The 15,430-nt window shown below is 36.1% G+C and overlaps 2 protein-coding genes across 3 annotated transcripts; both read right to left on the bottom strand.

Annotated features, from left to right (window-relative positions):
• Positions 1-931: 931 nt before the first annotated feature.
• LOC146145683 (uncharacterized) lies at positions 932-6,435 on the bottom strand. Its single transcript, XM_083390349.1, has 4 exons — positions 6,277-6,435; positions 5,649-5,695; positions 2,683-2,815; positions 932-1,704 (listed from the first exon to the last, which is right to left on the bottom strand). Exons 1-4 carry the CDS (start codon positions 6,368-6,370, stop codon positions 1,628-1,630), a joined length of 351 nt encoding a protein of 116 aa, XP_083246475.1. The 5' UTR covers positions 6,371-6,435; the 3' UTR covers positions 932-1,627.
• A 2,929-nt stretch (positions 6,436-9,364) lies between these two features.
• On the bottom strand, positions 9,365-14,895 carry LOC146145682 (uncharacterized). Of its 2 annotated transcripts, none has more exons than XM_083389884.1 (4): positions 14,313-14,895; positions 12,690-12,757; positions 11,843-11,963; positions 9,365-10,769 (listed from the first exon to the last, which is right to left on the bottom strand). In XM_083389884.1, exons 1-4 carry the CDS (start codon positions 14,416-14,418, stop codon positions 10,714-10,716), a joined length of 351 nt encoding a protein of 116 aa, XP_083246010.1. In that variant the 5' UTR covers positions 14,419-14,895; the 3' UTR covers positions 9,365-10,713. The 2 variants fall into 2 exon arrangements, with proteins under 2 accessions (XP_083246010.1, XP_083246011.1); XM_083389885.1 differs by having other exon boundaries at positions 11,843-11,960; positions 14,313-14,894.
• Between the last annotated feature and the right edge of the window lie 535 nt (positions 14,896-15,430).

The following is a 15,430-nucleotide window of genomic DNA, read 5'->3' as shown; positions in this document are numbered from 1 at the left end:
TTATAGACTCATTTCCATTTTATATATTGTTGGACCGAAAACATAGGTTTCCTATATGTCTACTTGTTTAATAACCTCCATTTATGATGTTAGTTATAAAAATTTCTTGTCGGCCTTAGTTCACGCGAAACAAAATTTGTTTTTAGTGATTCTCCTTAAAGTTATGAAGGTTTTTGGCTTGTCATCTCTTATTCTAAACGCGTTGGTAAAATACAATCGTTAGTTGCTTTGGGTCGGCGTGTGCCAGTCAAGTGGAATTCTCTCAGTCCGTTCGCTGAATAAATATTTATCACCGTAGCCATGACAATAGGTAGATAGGCAAAACAAACTTTAATCTTTCAAAGTCGCGCGAACAACGAAAGATTGAGATCCGTCAAACACTCGGGTTCAGCTTCAAAAGGCATGATTCCGTTCGTCTGTGCCGACGATGTGCCCGGCCCCAGATTATGCAAAGTAGGTCTCGCGGAAAAACCGCAAATATTTTTACAATGACGACCGAAAAGTAGCTCTAACCGGTTGAGACTGCGCGTTATGAGCTACACGTCGCCATTTTATTTTTGAAATAGATAATTTTTCGCTCGTACCCCAATAGCCAACGATCCATATTTTTTCTGAGCAAAAACACTTTTAATTGCTACAGTATAGCAATAACTCCTGTGGTAAGATTGGATGCCATATTATAAATTTAATAATATTAATCATACTATTCAAAATGTGCGAAATGCGCGTTTTTATTTTATTTCTAGGATATTATTACACTCGGAAATCAATTCCAACTGGATTGAACACAACGTTTCAACGCATTTTCATATAATAATAATATTTTTTTTGAAACGAAAACGTAAATTAAAAACAAACGGGTTTGTCAGAGTAAAAATACAGCGCTAATAGAAAAAAATGGCGTACAAAAGTCAACATGTATCTCCCGGTATTGTACAATTTGTGTTCGACTGGCGAACTTTGACCATTCATTAGGCAGATAAAAATATTTTCTTTTTAAATTATTTGATAGTATAATACTAAATTAGGAACATTTTCGATTGGCCGAAATCATGAATAAATTCCGTCATTAAAACTCTTGCTTCTCTGTTCGGTTTAGTTACCGTTTTTGTCGTAAAACCTGTTGTCCAAGGAACAAACGTATGGTTTCCACTGCTAATCGCAATTATATTATTAAATATGTGTAAACCTATACTAACGTTTATGTCTGGTAAAAATTTATCAGCAATATAAAGTGATTTATTTGATGTTATTATTTCGAGAAGGGCGTCGTGCAAACCAACACTTGCCCAACATATTACTACAATTTTAGAAAATTCATAGATTAATTAATCATTTAAACTAAGATGGGTGACTGTTTCGAATTGCAAATAAATACGCATATATGGACGAATGCTGAATTGACAACAAAAATAGTAACACAAAACAAGTTATAACGATTTTAATACGGTTTTACCGTTTTCCGAGTAAAAAACAACAGCACTTTTGCAAGTAAAAAATAGGCAGTATAAATAGCACACACACGTGTATATATGTATATATATATAAATAAAAAAGTAGAAAACGTAATAAGGTATGCGAATGGTCTTTGTTGCGGTCGAAGAAGGTACGACTTGTGGTGTAAACTTTAGAAAGGAGCGCTTTGACCAGCGCAGTAGCTCATATGACACCTCATACAGCCCCGGAACGCTATGCTTCGGACACCTGAAATTTATGAGAGAAATGTTATGCGTTTGAAGTATGCTAATTGCTACAGTCTTAAAAAGTGTCAATACTCAAGCGGCTTTGAGTTTATATTTTGAAGTTTAATTATTTTTTTTAGATAAAAATGGTTGAAGGTTGCGGTAGGACTTATAGTAAGAATATTAAAGCCCATACAGAAGTATAGCTATCATTTTAAACGTTTTGAATAACTCTTTATTCATTATTCATTTTTTAATAGTTTAATATAAAGACTCTTTGATATACGATATGAAGAAATAGGTTTCTATTGAAATCCATAGAAAACAAAATGCGTTTTTTACCAAAAGAGTATATTCTTTTCATTTTTTTAAATTTTAAAACGCTTTTAAACTCTGCAGAAAGACTAACGCAAACTCATTTTTAAAGAAATTATTGACTTTCATGATTTAAAAGCCACTTTAGGAGCAGATCGAATTAATAGGAGAATTTTGAATATTTTAGTTCTTATGTGATTGCTTATTTTCATTCTCATTATGACGCATTTTTTTGCTGTTTTTTAGGCAAACATATTTTTGATCGACATACAACGCAGTATTTTAACAGTTTTATTGAACTGTTGGTATTCAGGAGTATTTCACCAAATTAGGGTTAACTGTACCTATATGGTATTGGTACTGGTGTTGGACTCGTCGCAATAATAGTACTGAGGTTACCACAAATCTACCCGCCACTAATACTGTTTAAAGTGCTGAACTATACAAGTTTTATTTTAACACAAAACGGTTAAAACAATTAAGCATCAGTTATTTTCGATTGTTTAACCTTTAAAATTCTCCCATAAACTGTTCCAACACAAACAGTCCTCGTTGATTAATTATTTCTGACCATCACTTTCGATTTATTTAGAACTCAATGAAGACATTATGTGCGCTCTGACACGACTAGTTTGAAGTAACCGTTTGAATTAGTTTGAAAAAACCGTTTTGTTGAATTTTTTACCTCTTCTGTGCAGCACTTCTTTGCAGCTGCGACGCAAGCAATAATTTGTGAAGGTGAAACAGTAAAACTTCCAGTCGTCGTCTGTGCTTCGTCTCTGTCTCTCCATCGCTCGTGATTCAGTGGTAGCGTTTACCTGTATCAACATCACATAATATTGCCATCTCCTCAAAAAGCAATGAGTGAAAAATACTAGTAATACCAGCAAGTAAAAATACTAGCAATAAGTAAAAATACCAGAAATAAGTAAAAATACCAGCAATAAGTAAAAATACTAGCAGCGAACATGAAAAACCAACTTCAAAATTTATAGAACAGCGGCTCGCAACCTTTGTGTCTTGGCGGACCCATTTGGTGACCTTGAAGCGTTCACCGACCCTCAAATGTTTGTATGATAATATTTTACGTTATGTTGTCTGCGAACGGAATTAATGTTTTATACTAGGGGCCAGCCGGAACCGCAGCCCACGATCCGGATCCTGCTAAATCATCTGGTACGCGATATCTTACAAACTAAACACGAGGTCATCTCCTATGTTTTTGGATATTTTAAATATACGGAAATGCAAAAAAAATCGTGCTTTGCGCGCATCATTTTTTATATTTAAATAGATTGTTGTTGTAAGTGAATTTGAACACCTCAAACTTGTTATGCGCATGAAAAAGCCAACACTATTTACACGTTCTCCGACCTAATTCCTACTAGTTTTACTCGGATAGACTACTTTACGTGATTAAGAAAAACCTTCAACAACGGCAACGAGTTAAATATGTGCATATATTGTGTGTGCCCAAAGCGTCACTTTTACTTCTGAATTATTTTATTTCTACTTAAACCGAACAAACGCTATTGTTTTCAGCTTCAAGCGTTGCTTGACTTTAATAGATTAAACGGACTCGAGTCATAATACCGAAAAAAGAACAACAACGTCAGAATAAAACACAGTTTGGAATAAATAAAACAAAAATAGATCTAATACATAATAGTCGTTGTACCGTCTAAATAACCCCAAACAGGGCCAAAAATCTGGTGCCAAAACAGCGGCTCCCTAACGGTGCCGGTCAAACTAGGGCAGTGGTTCCCAAACTGTGGGCCATGAGACTACCTTAGGTGGACCAAAGAGCTATTTAAAAATGTTGCAACTACGCGTTTTGTTTTACTAAAATAATTGTTGGCATATCTAAAATGTCTTGTGACTGCGAAAACTGTGCGCGCAAGTTGTTTAACTTCAGCAGACTGAACAGAAACTCAATAAAGTTACATTTGTTGTTAGACAAATGGTATCAAGGAATAAAAATGTTTATAATATTGGAAAACTTTTGGTAATTAATATGTACTAGTCATAACTATAGATGTGAAAAACAATGGCCACCATCTGTTTTGTAAAATACGTTGGGCAACGGAATAAAATAGTTTGGGAACCACTGAACTAGGGCGTCCAAACGTCGACACCAAAACGGCCGATGCCAGGCCAACGACCCCCGATCGTCCCACACTCTCTACCTACAGTTTACAGGAGATGAATTTAGGACGTATTCTGACAGGATTAGGTCTTGTTTAGACGAGTTTGAACGTATAATTTTAAAGAATTTTCTTCTTTAGGTATAGTTGCTTTTCAGGTCTTATTGTGTGTTCCCGATTAAGCTTCAGTTACATAAAGAAATTTGATCCGCACCTGATAATGGTTATTGTGATAAATACTTAAAAGTCGCACATTTTAAACAAAAGTGGTAATTGATTACGGGCCGCAAAAATCTTGCAGAGTTTGTTTTAACCGCGACTATAGCAAAAGGTTGCCGACCCCTGTTTTATATAGTCGAGTAGATAATTAAAATCAAGAAAAATAACATCTCAACAGGTGCTTAAATAAATAAACCTACCGCGCAATTAAAGTACAAACGTTTTGTAAATTTTATACTAATTCGAAAAATAAGCACTACCTAAAAACGCTTTGCGACCCCCGATTGAAAATCTCTGGTTTATATTAACGTCGTTTAAAAATGAAGGTGACAGACCTAAATGTATAGAAATGCTGGCATCGAACATAAATAATAATCTACAGGTTTTATAATTGATATATTACGTTTACATTGTTAAGGTTAAGCAATAATATAGAGAACGTTTGGGTTATACACACAGCCAACAAAATTTCTGAATATTTAAATAAACAAATAAGACCAAGCTGTCGTTGTATTTTGTTGGAGTGTATAAATATGGTTGAACCGCTTGACAGTTTGATTCAATAGATTCATATTGGCATACATTTTACCAACTCTTAGCATTCATTTTGCATCTTCCTACATAAAAATGTTGATTCATTTTTTGACACCCTAAATCAGGGGTTCCCAACTTATTTTACACCGTGTCCCCCTTTGAAAATTTTGAGAAATCAATGACCCCCCTATTTTTTCAACCTTTTGTTAAAATTAGGAAACGTCATTTTGATTAAAAAACTGGTTTATACAGTAACCGGTAGCAAGAACTTTAAATGTTATAAATACAACACAGATAACTATTTATTATATTTTCTTCTTTTTGCAGGGGTAGCCATTGCGCAAATTTTAAAATAATGTTATTAATAAATCTAAAAGTATACAAAGAAAGATTTAATTTATTTTAGTTTGTTATAGTGGAGTACCGGTAGACTTAGTGATGATAAATTAAAAAAATAGTATTTGTTCATGGACCCCTTATAAAAAGGCCCCCAGGTTGAGAACCCCTGCCTACATGAAATCATGAGGCACTTTTGGTTAAAACTGTAAACATGGTTTGCTTGTTGGCACATAACAAGTGACAAAGTGATCCTAAGATATATTTTCTTAACTTATAATCACTTTTTAAAGCAAATCGGCAAGTGGAAACAAGAAAAAATGAGGTACAGTACATTGGTTGGTAATGTCCAGCAGCTAAAACAGAACGATTTTTTGGCGTATGTTGTTTTTGCTTTTTATACGTAATTATTACGTACCACTCTTGGAATCTCATTTTCACGCTTCATGTCGTTGTTTCCGTCTTCTGAAAAAAATATGGATTACTGTTTTATTTTTAAGCGTAACACTTGAAATCTCACGAAGACAATAAATGTAATTTTCTGTACATATAGCAAATTAGAGTTTTTAGTAAAAACTGATGATGAATCATTTCTCAGCATAGATAGAAATACATACTTCGCTGTATAAAAACAGGTTTTGTTTGTTTTCTATTCAAATAGATGACCTGGCTTTATTACCAAGGCTAAATATTCTTAGGCTCTATTCTTCGTGATTTAGTTGACCCATTGATAAAATCTGACTAATGTCTGGCCTTGTCACAGCCCCAATACTTATTTCAGAGAATACCACGAATTATAAGTTATTTGTTTGATTTTAGATTAAGCATTTTTGGTACTTCGTAATTTTCTTAACCCGGTTGTGTGTTACCTTTGCCGGATACATCATTGCTATATAGTGTATTGTAAATAAAACTAACACTTTTTAGGTAAAACTGTAAAGCTATAATTTAGATAGGAGACCATACAATTTCATTGTATAGTATAAAATTCACAATTATTTATAAGCTCAAATGATACACCTTTTTGTGCTAAAAGCATCACTTACCTGAAGACCGTCTTGTGTACCTCGTTTCACCAAAATCCGACAAAATCATTAAAGAAATGACAAGAAAGAGAACAACTTTATGACTCGTATACATCGCAGCAATTTTCGTAGCTCCCTTTAATATTACACAGTCCCTTCTAAATGACACTTAAACGTTAGGCTTGACTAAATTTTGTCTACAATGATCTTCGTCGCGTAAGCCACCTTGTCTGCAGCCGTTTTTAAGACGAACTTTTTTATATAGCCCGCTTGTAAAATTGATGCTCAGTCATGTGCCTGTTCTGTTTCACTATGTCGACGTCGGGTTTTTTCGGTCCTTTGCATACTGATATACCCAGCGGAAGCGTTACCCTTGATTTTTTAATAAAACGAACATGCCATTGTTGAAATTATGCACCCAGGGAAATTTGCGAGTTTCATCGCCGTTACCCGCTTTGCCACATAATTGGCGATTTTCCTTAATTTGTAAGGTGTTTCGCGAACAAACCTTTTGTTTGTAAAAAAAAATTGGCGCGAATCGTTGTGCGTATAACGAAACACGAAAGTGAACGAAACCACTTCTCGGGAAAATCGAAATTTCGTCGGAAAACCCCGATTTTCTCATTGTCGAACAATTGCCCAGCGAAAGCATCCTGTGCGTGTGGCTAAAGGTATGTCCCGAGCAAACGTGAGAAAACTAAACAAAAATGCTGTTTGTCGATGACGTCATAGCCATAGATCGCAAACTATTCCAAGTGTTTTGGAGTGTTTTTTGTCGCTGTTTTTCTTTTGTAAAATCCCCGAGAATGAAGTTTTGCGTTTTACAATCTGTTCGTTTGCGTTTTTACTCGAATTAAATAAAGTGGCCAGATCCAATTATCCTTGATTAAACTCTCAGAAAAAAATACAGGAACAGTTGGTCTTGAAAAAGCGGTTTATTATCGACAGAACGAAAGATCCCCAAAGTCAAAAAGCCGCTTACCTATATATTGCATCATGAGGAGTTTAACCTGTCTCGCCATTTCCATTCAGTTGCAATACAGTCAGCCTGGGTAAACTTTGAACTCTAACTAAGGTAACGCCTGACTGCCCCTCGAACCCTTGTGTTCTGCGCGCACGTTTTATAAAATCCCCTTTCGCCTGTCGTGACTATTTCTAGCGTCTATACCCACCCGATGTACCTCTGCCTATTGCGCGTAATTGAACAATTTCTATGGCCTTGATTATTTCCCAAATTGATCGAAACCCCTTATTAAGGCCTATCGCCATTCGCTTCTGTCAGTTGCGCGATTTCTAAATTGCCAACAGTCGCTAGCATCTTGACTGCGCTAAGTTTCAGCAGAAGTTTTTGCCGGGTCGATAGCGCGAAAGTCGCGGCTTTGGCACGCTAAAATTTCCGCAGAAGTCATTTTCTGCTGGGTCACATTGCACGTGACCTGCGGGCTACTTGCGTTTTGCGGGATGTCTAAGAATATCGCGGACGACCGCTGTGCGTTTTATATGTAAAAAGACGATGGACAACCGTGTTTTTTTACATTTAATTTCGGTATTTTAGTGCGCAACGGATATCACCCTTTTGTTAGAGATTTTATTCGCTATTGTTTGGCTTTTTATAGCGAGGAATTTAAAAGTCACGTTTCGGTTTCGCGAAGTCCAATGATAAGTTGCGTCATCCAGGTAATTTTACCCAGTTTCCAAGATAACTTAGTTCTCAGGTGTTCCTAATTGTGACGTTTTGGCGTTAAATATAGACAGGCTAGTTGTGCCGGCGGTTTGGATTGATTAAATGCTGTAACCCCCATGTGACATTGTTGTCTCCAGCTTTATTTCTAGAGCTGCCTGTTTGCGAGTTTCTAAACATGTATGTCCGCTGACAACCCTTAACTTAAACAGTAAAAATACAAGTTTTTGTATGGAATTTTAAATGCTTTTTTCTCTAAATCAGATAACGAATAAAAGCACCGCGATGCTATTAACACGTGAAATTAAGGTATGTATCAAAACAGAAATTTAAACAGAAAATTTAAAGGCTATAGTCATTTAACTCTAACCTTCTAACAAACTGATGTTTGTACTGCCCAATAATTCCCCCATACGTTCTATTAATAGAGCATTTCTTGGGATCATAGTTCATTGATTGAAAAAGTAAAATGAGACTACGCACCGCCCCTCAAATAAATAAAATAAAATTAAAATTTGATTACTGTATCAGATTTATGACGCCGTCCTGAATTTCTTTTGTTTGGCTTGTTTTTTTTATTTACGCAGTTATTTCTCTTAAGTTTAGTTTATAAACGTTGGATTGGGTATCTCAATAAAATGCGCTTGTAATAAGAATTAGTTTGAAGTAATAATCTTTAAAGTAATAAATATTAGTACTGACTATTGCTTTTAATAAACCATATAACTAACATTATGATAATTGTTAGTAAAGCTAGGCAATACATTTTTGAGACCATAGAACCATAATTTTTATTTTCTGGAGACCGCAGTGTAATGTCGACTTAAGGCTTGTTGGGGCTAAACTTTGTGATTTATCTCCGTGTTTTGCCAAACAATCTCCTTTTCATTCGTACGTAATGATACTATAGGAAATATCAACTCGGCCGCAATGTTATTTCGTTGATCCACCCTTTTTACTGCGGTTATATAAGGGGAAATTTCTTGAAAATCATGTGTAAAATGAGGTTTTTGAGGCCGCGGCACCCTGGGGTGTCATTTCTAACGTTAAATGGTGCCGAGAGATATTTTAGAATCTTTAAGAGTCTGATTTTTGCTCAACTGTAACATTTGGGTAAAATTAGAGTGGAACGAATCCAGTTATAACTTCGTATGTTGTGTAAAGTTGATGCGAGTTGTTCCAGTTTCGTTTATGGTTTGTTATATGTGTGTATTACCCTCGGAAAAATCTTTTAGGGGTGCTCAATCAATTTATTATTTCTGAGGGGTGCCGCTAGCCATAAAAGGCTGAGAAACACTGCTCTATACACTTAAGCGTTGCTAATAACATTTTGTTCCTAAACTAATTCTTTCTGCAAATAACTGAGTTTTGACTGGTATAACCTATGACTTCGTTTATCCTATAACAGGTAGAGTAAGACGAATAGCCGAATATTCATAAAACGTGTATTTATACGATTATACATCACAACATCACGCATTGTAAAGAAAACGGCAACACTGTAACTGGCAGGCAAAGTCGTTTGAACTGTGTAAGGCTCTTTGAATGTATTTGACATTCAAAAAATATATTTGACATTGGCTGGTCGTGCTAACACATAGAACTACTGTGACAAGTATGTCTTGTCTTGTAAAAAGTAAACACTTTTATTAAATGAAAACGGTTTTTGACAATACGTTAATTTTTAGCATTTTGCGAGACAAAGCAACTAGCTTAACTTAATGGAGAGAAAACATCTTTAACAAAAGTCCTTTTACCCCTTAGGAATAGGGTAAAGGTCTAACCCAGAGCCATCCGTGGCACACAACGTCACAGGTCAAAATAATAACGACGCAAAGTAAAGAAGGAGAAGGGTTTTACCGGAATTCCGCTTTATTTTGCCCTTTAGAAAGAGGTGCATTACAATCTTTACCCAAACAGGTGAATATCGGGAACTGTTTGTGATGCAACCTAAACGCGATACCCTGCGAATTTTCACCAGTTCAAAGCGTTTTTTTGTTGGCGCGACAGCAATTAAACCACCCCTGGTAACCACCTGGAGGTGGGGGGCACTTTGTAAACACAGCAAGGGGGTCATAGACCTTATCGCGAATATAATTTGCATGAAAACGCCATTTGCGCCGTGAGAAGCAACGAAAAAATACCGCGGCGACTTTACAAAACAAAATGTGCACAAAAACTGGCAAACGGGGAAATTCGGCGGCTTCCATATAATGCTGCTGGGAACGCCTGTCTAAAATGCATTATTAAACTGCGACTGTTTACCGGCAAAATAGATATCTGCATGACCAAAGTGCACGTCGGGAAATTTAATTCTTTAAAGGCACAGGAAAAATGCTTTTAACGAATTTCTGCCACGGTCAGGTCATTACAAGTCTGTTTGGCCCACTTGGTGTTACCCCATCTTTCAAACTTACCCATTACGTATTTCTAAGTAAGTAATATACGTAAATTTGCCCGCAACGTTTTCCGAGGTTTCCCATATCCCACAGCAAGCGAATTTTCCCCGTAAAACCTCAATCTTGTGCTAAGTATCCATCCCAACCCCCCACGCCAGTACTCTCATTGCGTTATGAATTGCATATTATAGGTGACAAAACCGCCATAGTTGTAAAAAGTAAAATATAACGAATGCAATAATGCTCGGGAAAAACTGAAGTCGCGGGGCGTTTCCATCTTCGTTAAGGGAAGGTTTTGAAACTGTTTGACTCGAAGGCTGTATATGTACATGTGCCGTTCGACGACATCAGTTTATTGCTTTGAACTCTCGCTATCTCCTAAAATAACTTGACTCCGCACGAGAACCGGTGACAGCGTTGGCAGTTTCTTCTCACTGAAAATGTACAAGAAGATATAGCGTTTTGGAGCATAAAGTTTGGAGGTTGCAGTAGTAAGACGTAGTAAGAATATCAAAGCCCATACACAAAAGTAGGTGACTTTTTAAACGTTCCGAATATCACTTTTTTTTTTTTAGATTTATTCAAAACGTTCAAAATGCTACCTATAGTATACTTCTGTGTGGGCTTTGATATTAGCGCTTGTTTTTAACCTTTAGCGAGCTACAGTGTAGCTTGCTTTAAGTTAAAGCGCTTGCAGTTTGCGAACAGCCCCCATAAAGCTTTGTATTCGGGCCACAAAACCCTTAATCGGCCACCATTAAAGCGGCGGTATTTCGTTTGCTTTGTCCGACCAACTTACACATTTAAGGGGAGTATATAGAACCAGTATAACTTTTTTTGACATTTTCCTTTGTAAACCCTCTATTGTAATTCAAATCGCAAGTAGAATGCATTCTAACAGCTTTTGTTATTTTTTTGCAAGACATTGTTTTAACAATGACGGAAAAGCTACGAATTAAATCTGTGCCCCCTTCCAAATTTTTCAGGAGTTCTACCCCTCGCAATTTAGTGACTATTGGAACTTGCAATAAAATTAAGGAGAAAGGGTTAAACGTCAAAATTAATTTCGTCTAAAACGTTTTACAAACTAATACAATTTTAATTTAACAATCACCCCTATTGCCAGCTATATCATAGGTAGCTGTATTTGTCTAACTCTAAATAGGGTGATCAGGTGGCACTATGTAAAGACAAATTATATTAAAGTCTTGGTAAGCTTTCGTACAACCGTGCTTCATCAGATCCCTACTGTGACCTGATGTAACTCGTTTGTGCAAAAGCGTGTCAAGATTTCAATACAAGTTGTCTTTATATAGTGCCACCTGATTCACCTATAAAGGATATTGTACATTCAAGTCTCGCATGGCTGCGCCTCCTAATATAACACGTATGGTTTATTTTGCGAAATGACAAAAAGGTTCTGCGCGCGAGGCACACAGTTTAATAATACTGCGTTAAATTCTTGTAACTGACTTTCGCATGAAAACACACATAATTTGAATCCAACCTTTATATCTTCTGAGGAAAGCACACGAGCGTAGTTTGCAAGCAAAAATCTTGCATCGTCGGTGGAAGTAATTCCTGCGGTAGGATCGTCTAACTCTCACGTGTGGCAAGTCTTCTTCCTGCTTTGAAAGCGCACATATTTTGGTTAAGACCTATTTAACGCACAATCTCCGTGTTTAAGAATGCATTTAGGAAGCAGGGCACGCTTGCAAAATTTGGCGAAAATTGTTTTAAAAAACGTTTTGAATGGAGTTTGCAATAATTAAACAGTAACATTTTTTACTGACAGTTTTACTTATTTTTTACTATAGAGTTTTTAATCTGTCTTCACCTCTAGGTATATATTTGGATTTATAAGGTACCATGCCGTTTCTTCTGTTTATGTATTATTGCAAGTGTTTCGTTATTCCATGTTGTCCTGTGTTTATATTGGAGTTACGAATATCCAAACTAGAAACTACGGTAAAATATATCCCTTCGCGATATTTAGACAATTAGGAAAAAAGGAGCAACGTTTTGCGATGATAATTTTTTCCTTAAAAAATCGAAACTCGCAATATTGCCACAATAAACAGAAAAACGCAATTCAAGTTAGATAGAAGATTCTTTATAAAAGTCAACAACGAATATGAACTGATTTCTATGGTAAATATTTTTACCAAAATAAATTTCAACGCTAATTTTGCGTCGTACACTTTAGCTGAAAGCTTTAAACCGAAAGTCTCTTTGTAAATATTGTTTAAGGAAAACATGCTCAATTTAGCAAACAACATCATTATCTTCCGATCTGAAATTGAAATTGTGTTTTTAGATAAAAAAATACAATATTTTTACGTTTAGAAACGCACCAGTTCGACGTCAAGAGCAGTCAATTCGGTGTTTTGAGACTGGCTGGCCAAATTCGTCGAAAGCTTTCCTGAAATACAGGTTTTTATATTTAATATATATAATTTTTCGCCGTTCAGTTTTCATGTTATGATATATGAAGATAAACAGCCCAGGGTTGTAAGTTGTGATGTCCGATACTTAGCACTTTCCGGTACCCCTATATAATTTGAATAAAAAGTATCGCGATCCGATACCAAATGACGTCATTACTAAGCAAAACCAGCAGAGATAAAATTACAACATGTAAAGATATTTGTTTTAAAGCGTTGGGAAGTTTAGTTAGGTCCAGTTGTTAACCTACTATGTTTCTGTTAAATTTATATTCAAGGTAGAATCGCTGCTTTATATCGCAAATCATGGCTAAAAATCCTATATTTTGTGTAACCGATATAATATCGGACGTGTACCGATACTACAACTTGGCATCGTGTATCGGCTTCGAACCGATATAATCGGACATCCCTAGTTGTAAGCACAGAATGATTTACAAAATGGTTATCTGGGTATCTGGTTGTTTCTTTAAAATCCATTTATTTGGTAAAATTGATGTTAGAACTATTATAAAATATTTGGGTAGTACGTGTTTGGTCTGTGGGTCACATTAAGTTATTCCGTCCATTACTATAGTGTAGACTAGAGCAAGTACAGATTTATCAGAAATACGTTTAAGTTTTAAGGTTAGAACCCAACGTATAGTCTTTTTCGCTGTAATTCTATCCGGCGTAATGGGTATGGTAGATATTGGTATGCTAAATATGGATATCAAGGCCCATACAGAAGTAGGTAGCATTTTGGACGTCGAAAATCATTTTCCAACATCAAGGGCTTATATATATTTCTTTTTAAAGTTTAATACAGTTGGTCACGGACCTTTGCTTAACGCAACAATAGGTTAAGATGTGCATTGAACCGTGACTCGATAAACAACTTATGCCAGCGCATTGAAAGAAACCAGGGACAGTTTAGTGAAAATTTCTGAAGTACAATTGCTTTTTAAAAGAGTGCACAACTTGCCTAAGATCACACATTTTATTCGTGGTGCCCCCTCTAAGACATTTGCGCAGTAAACTCGCTTCTCACGCACTTGTATAACTGGATTTCTGTTAACATTTAGCAATGAAGCTGGACAAAGTATTTTGTAGTCATTAAAGCACTAAACAAAGCTTAAGCTATGTGAATTTAATGTGTACATAATTATTTTGTAAATTTGTACTGTTGGTTAGTATGTATAGTACTGAGACCTTAGTTATCCTAGGTGGCCTAATTTCAACCGACATTAAACATTTTCGTCTGTATTTTAACCGTCCTCTTGTAGATTCCACGCCACTATTTTATATTCGAACAGAACCGTTTACAGTCCTAAACTAAATCCTAAGTCAGTACTAGAATTGTATTGTTGACTAGTGGCCTATGCATAGTGCCGAGAGGTGAATTCTCTTAAATAGCCTAATTTCAACCAATATCAATTATTTAGTAAATATTTTAACGGTTCTCTGTTGGATTACACGCCACTGTTTCCAATTCGAACAGAGCTATTTACGGTCTAAATCCCAATACAGTACTAGAATTGTATATTGTCTTACCTTGATGCCGTAGCGATTCATCTTGTATTGCGCCACTTTTTGTCGTTTGAATCAGCGCCACCAGCAAAATACACATCAGTAGAACCAGTGACATTTTCACGTTCATTCTGTACGGTTTTTACCAAAACTTACTCGAAATCTGAAGGCAAACGAAAAGGCTATTGTGCAATTCAACTGTAGCGCGACACGCTCGAAGGCCTTTGGGAATGTTGACTTGTCGTAAACGCGAGAATTTAAGTTTATTATCATTTTATTGCACGTCCAATTATCACCGCTAAGGGCTGTGACAAAGAGGTGGGGTTTTTTCAGCGAAAACTGTTTTGCTCACCTTGATTGAAAATGCCAAAGCTGTTGTTTGCGTTTTGCGGTTGCGGTAACATCACAAGTCCCGCTTTAATTGTCCTATTCCACTACATGTTAACTGATTTTATTGGTCAAAAGCGGTCCTTAGCTCTTGGGCCATATGAATCTCATAACATTTCTGTCTTGCGAAGGTTTAGATTCAGTCAATGCAACAATTTTTTTTTTCAAAATTGCGAAGCCCCGTTTTAATTGTCCCACACCCCAAGACTGTAACTGATTTTTATTGGCCAAAATCTGTCCTTGCCCTTTGGGCAATATGAATCTTATAACATTTCTGTCTTGCGAAGGTTTAGATTCAGTCAATGCAACAATTTTTTTTTTCAAAATTGCGAAGCCCCGTTTTAATTGTCCCACACCCCAAGACTGTAACTGATTTTTATTGGCCAAAATCTGTCCTTGCCCTTTGGGCAATATGAATCTTATAACATTTCTGTCTTGCGAGATTTTAAATTCAGTCAATGCAATAATTTTTTTTAATCTTATGAAGCCTCGTTTTACTTGTCCCATGCATACTACATTGTAACTGGTCTTTGTTGGCCAACATCGGTCCTTTGCTCTTTGGGCAAAATGAAGCACAAAACGTTTCTGCCCTGCGAAATTAGCATTTATTCAATCCATATAACATTTTTCCTAATTCTCATTTACTATATAGTAACTTCTACCACATTTCAAGCCTTTCTGCTCGGTGCGTCGACCGTAGAGCCCTTTTCACTATTTCCGATGAGAAGCGGTGCGTAAACGTGCCACCAAACATA

The sequence above is a fragment of the Ascidiella aspersa genome, chromosome 5 (assembly GCF_963924565.1).
Source record: "Ascidiella aspersa chromosome 5, kaAscAspe10.2, whole genome shotgun sequence".
In the NCBI taxonomy this organism is placed as follows: domain Eukaryota; kingdom Metazoa; phylum Chordata; class Ascidiacea; order Phlebobranchia; family Ascidiidae; genus Ascidiella; species Ascidiella aspersa.
This window is presented reverse-complemented; position numbering and strand designations above follow the sequence as displayed.